Source organism: Egretta garzetta, unplaced genomic scaffold (genome assembly GCF_000687185.1).
Source record: "Egretta garzetta isolate BGI_Z169 unplaced genomic scaffold, ASM68718v1 scaffold1041, whole genome shotgun sequence".
In the NCBI taxonomy this organism is placed as follows: domain Eukaryota; kingdom Metazoa; phylum Chordata; class Aves; order Pelecaniformes; family Ardeidae; genus Egretta; species Egretta garzetta.
Window position 1 is genome coordinate 620 of NW_009258637.1, and position 4622 is coordinate 5241.

Here is a 4622-nt window from a genome sequence, read left to right on the forward strand (position 1 = left end):
CAAAGGAGGGTGCAGGGTGACACAGGGTGACAGGGGAAGGTGCAGGGTGACACAGGGTGACCCAGGTGGACCCAGGGAGACCCAGGGGAGGGTGCAGGGTGACACAGGGTGAAATGGGGGGACTCAGGGTGACACAGGGGGACCCAGGGGGACACGGGGGGACCCAGGGGGACACGGGGTGCTGGGTGTGTGTGTGTGCAAGGTGACAGGGGAGCGTGCAGGGTGACACAGGGTGACACAGGGTGACAGGGGAAGGTGCAGGGTGACACAGGGTGACATGGGGGGACCCAGGGTGACACAGGGTGACAAGAGGGGATGCAGGGTGACAAAGGAGGGTGCAGGGTGACACAGGGTGACAGGGGAAGGTGCAGGGTGACACAGGGTGACCCAGGTGGACCCAGGGAGACCCAGGGGAGGGTGCAGGGTGACACAGGGTGAAATGGGGGGACTCAGGGTGACACAGGGGGACCCAGGGGGACACGGGGGGACCCAGGGGGACACGGGGTGCTGGGTGTGTGTGTGTGCAAGGTGACAGGGGAGCGTGCAGGGTGACACAGGGTGACACAGGGTGACAGGGGAAGGTGCAGGGTGACACAGGGTGACATGGGGGGACCCAGGGTGACACAGGGTGACAAGAGGGGATGCAGGGTGACAAAGGAGGGTGCAGGGTGACACAGGGTGACAGGGGAAGGTGCAGGGTGACACAGGGTGACCCAGGTGGACCCAGGGAGACCCAGGGGAGGGTGCAGGGTGACACAGGGTGAAATGGGGGGACTCAGGGTGACACGGGGGGACCCAGGGGGACACGGGGTGCTGGGTGTGTGTGTGTGCAAGGTGACAGGGGAGCGTGCAGGGTGACACAGGGTGACACAGGGTGACAGGGGAAGGTGCAGGGTGACACAGGGTGACATGGGGGGACCCAGGGTGACACAGGGTGACAAGAGGGGATGCAGGGTGACAAAGGAGGGTGCAGGGTGACACAGGGTGACAGGGGAAGGTGCAGGGTGACACAGGGTGACCCAGGTGGACCCAGGGAGACCCAGGGGAGGGTGCAGGGTGACACAGGGTGAAATGGGGGGACTCAGGGTGACACGGGGGGACCCAGGGGGACACGGGGTGCTGGGTGTGTGTGTGTGCAAGGTGACAGGGGAGCGTGCAGGGTGACACAGGGTGACACAGGGTGACAGGGGAAGGTGCAGGGTGACACAGGGTGACATGGGGGGACCCAGGGTGACACAGGGTGACAAGAGGGGATGCAGGGTGACAAAGGAGGGTGCAGGGTGACACAGGGTGACAGGGGAAGGTGCAGGGTGACACAGGGTGACCCAGGTGGACCCAGGGAGACCCAGGGGAGGGTGCAGGGTGACACAGGGTGAAATGGGGGGACTCAGGGTGACACGGGGGGACCCAGGGGGACACGGGGTGCTGGGTGTGTGTGTGTGCAAGGTGACAGGGGAGCGTGCAGGGTGACACAGGGTGACACAGGGTGACAGGGGAAGGTGCAGGGTGACACAGGGTGACATGGGGGGACCCAGGGTGACACAGGGTGACAAGAGGGGATGCAGGGTGACAAAGGAGGGTGCAGGGTGACACAGGGTGACAGGGGAAGGTGCAGGGTGACACAGGGTGACCCAGGTGGACCCAGGGAGACCCAGGGGAGGGTGCAGGGTGACACAGGGTGAAATGGGGGGACTCAGGGTGACACGGGGGGACCCAGGGGGACACGGGGTGCTGGGTGTGTGTGTGTGCAAGGTGACAGGGGAGCGTGCAGGGTGACACAGGGTGACACAGGGTGACAGGGGAAGGTGCAGGGTGACACAGGGTGACATGGGGGGACCCAGGGTGACACAGGGTGACAAGAGGGGATGCAGGGTGACAAAGGAGGGTGCAGGGTGACACAGGGTGACAGGGGAAGGTGCAGGGTGACACAGGGTGACCCAGGTGGACCCAGGGAGACCCAGGGGAGGGTGCAGGGTGACACAGGGTGAAATGGGGGGACTCAGGGTGACACGGGGGGACCCAGGGGGACACGGGGTGCTGGGTGTGTGTGTGTGCAAGGTGACAGGGGAGCGTGCAGGGTGACACAGGGTGACACAGGGTGACAGGGGAAGGTGCAGGGTGACACAGGGTGACATGGGGGGACCCAGGGTGACACAGGGTGACAAGAGGGGATGCAGGGTGACAAAGGAGGGTGCAGGGTGACACAGGGTGACAGGGGAAGGTGCAGGGTGACACAGGGTGACCCAGGTGGACCCAGGGAGACCCAGGGGAGGGTGCAGGGTGCGAAAAGGCCCTCGGCCACCGCCAGGAGGTGGCCGGGTCCCCTCAGCGCCTGGCCCAGCCCCCGCAGCTCCGCCGCCACCCCTGGATCTGTGGGATGGGGGGGAAACTGAGTCACGGTGTGTGGGGGGGTGGGGTCACCCGTGGGTGAGCCGGAGTGGGGACACCCCTGGGAGATCCCCAGTGTGGGGGTGGGGACAACCCTGGGAGACCTGGAGTGGGGATGGGGACCCCACCACCCATCCCAGCCATGGGGACAGGGACCCTGGGGTGTCCCCCATGAGGATGGGGACCCCACCACCCATCCCAACCATGGGGACAGGGACCCTGGGGTGTCCCCCATGAGGATGGGGACCCCAAATCCCACCCAAACATGGGGACAAGGACCCCACCACCTACCCCAAACATGGGAACAGGGACCCTCGGGTGTCCCCCATGAGGATGGGGACCCCACCACCCACCCCAACCATGGGGACAGGGACCCCGGGGACCCTCACCGTTGATGCTGAAGCCCATGGCCACCTCCAGCTGATGACGGCCATGCCCGGCGGTGGCCAGCTGGAGGGCCACCAAGACAGCGGTGGCCCCATGGGGCGCGAAGATGGCGTTGGTGTCCCCTCGGTGTCCCACTGCCTCCCGGAAGAGCCGCAACCCGAAGTCGGCCACCAGCTGGGCCACCCGTCCTGTCGCCGGTGTCCCAGCACCCACTAGGGCCAGCCAGGCCAGGGCCACCAGGGCCACCGGGGCCACCTTCATCCTGGCCAGGGGTCACCCAGGTCACTGCGGTGACCTTGATGCCCCCAGGGCGCTGCAGCTCCCTCCCCTCCCAGGGGACCCGGCCACCCAGCGGCCACCAAGGTGACCCCAGTGGTGACCCTGGTGCTGGTCCCAGTCCTGGTGCTGGTCCCAGTCCCAGTGCTGGTGATGGTCCCAGTCCCGGTGTCAGCCCCAATCCCAGTCCCAGTGCTGGTCCCAGTCCTGGTGCTGGTCCCAGTCCCAGTCCCAGAATCAGCCCCAATCCCAGTCCCGGTGCTGGTCCCAGTCCTGGTGCTGGTCCCAATCCCAGTCCCAGTCCCAGCATAAGCCCCAGTCCCAGTCCCATTGCTGGTCCCAGTCCCAGTGCTGGTGTCACCCCCAGTGCTGGTCCCAGTCCCGGTGCTGGTCCCAGTCCTGGTGCTGGTCCCAATCCCAGTCCCAGTCCCAGCATAAGCCCCAGTCCCAGTCCCATTGCTGGTCCCAGTCCCAGTGCTGGTGTCACCCCCAGTGCTGGTCCCAGTCCCGGTGCTGGTCCCAGTCCTGGTGCTGGTCCCAATCCCAGTCCCAGTCCCAGCATAAGCCCCAGTCCCAGTCCCATTGCTGGTCCCAGTCCCAGTGCTGGTGTCACCCCCAGTGCTGGTCCCAGTCCCGGTGCTGGGTCCCCCCCCGCCGGTGCCCCCTTACCTGTTGCTCTCAATCCCGGTGTCGCGGTGTCTGTCCCGGTGTCAGTCCCGGTCTCCGTCCGGTTGTCCCGGTTTGTCCCGGTGTTGGTCCTGCTGTCCCAGTATCAGCACTGGTTTTGCTCCCAGTGTCCCAGTACTGGTCCTGGTGTCAGTCCCGGTGTCCCAGTCCCAATCCCAGTGTCAGTCCCGGTGTCCTGGTGTCACTCAGTCCCAGTTTTGTTCCCAGTGTCCCGGTCTTGACCCCGGTGTTATTCCCGGTATCCCAGTCTTGGTCCCGTTCTTGGTCCCAGTGTTGGTCCCGGTGCCGTTCCTGGTGCTGTTCCCGGTGTTATTCCCGGTGTCCCAGTGCCGTTCCCGGTGTTATTCCTGGTGCTGTTCCCGGTGCCGTTCCCGGTGTCCTGGGGTTATTCCCGGTGTCCTGGTGCTATTCCCGGTGCCCCGGTGTTATTCCCGGTGCTATTCCCGGTGTCCTGGTGTTATTCCCAGTGTCCCGGTGCCGTTCCCGGTGTTATTCCTGGTGTCCCAGTCTTGGTCCTGGTGTTGTTCCCGGTGTCCTGGTGCTATTCCCAGTGTCCCGGTGTTATTCCCGGTGTTATTCCTGGTGTCCCAGTGCTGTTCCCAGTGTTATTCCCGGTGTCCCGATCTTGGTCCCGGTGTCGTTCCTGGTATCCTGGTGCTATTCCCGGTATCCTGGTGTTATTCCCAGTGTCCCGGTGCCGTTCCCGGTGTTATTCCCGGTGTCCTGGTCTTGGTCCCGGTGTTATTCCCGGTGTCCTGGTGCTATTCCTGGTGTCCCGGTGCCGTTCCCGGTGTTATTCCCGGTGTCCTGGTGCTATTCCTGGTGTCCTGGTGCCGTTCCTGGTGTCCCGGTGCCGTTCCCGGTGTTATTCCCGGTGTCCTGGT

General features: G+C 65.2%; 1 protein-coding gene across 1 annotated transcript; it reads right to left on the bottom strand.

Moving 5' to 3' along the window:
- Nucleotides 1–2263: 2263 nt before the first annotated feature.
- On the bottom strand, nucleotides 2264–4616 carry LOC118453324 (plasminogen activator inhibitor 1-like; the record flags this gene model as incomplete). The annotated part of the gene is made up of 3 exons (XM_035903734.1): nucleotides 3721–4616; nucleotides 2778–3037; nucleotides 2264–2370 (listed from the first exon to the last, which is right to left on the bottom strand). Coding segments are annotated over exons 2-3 (366 nt in total), but the record flags the coding sequence as incomplete, so codon positions are not given.
- Nucleotides 4617–4622: the final 6 nt, after the last annotated feature.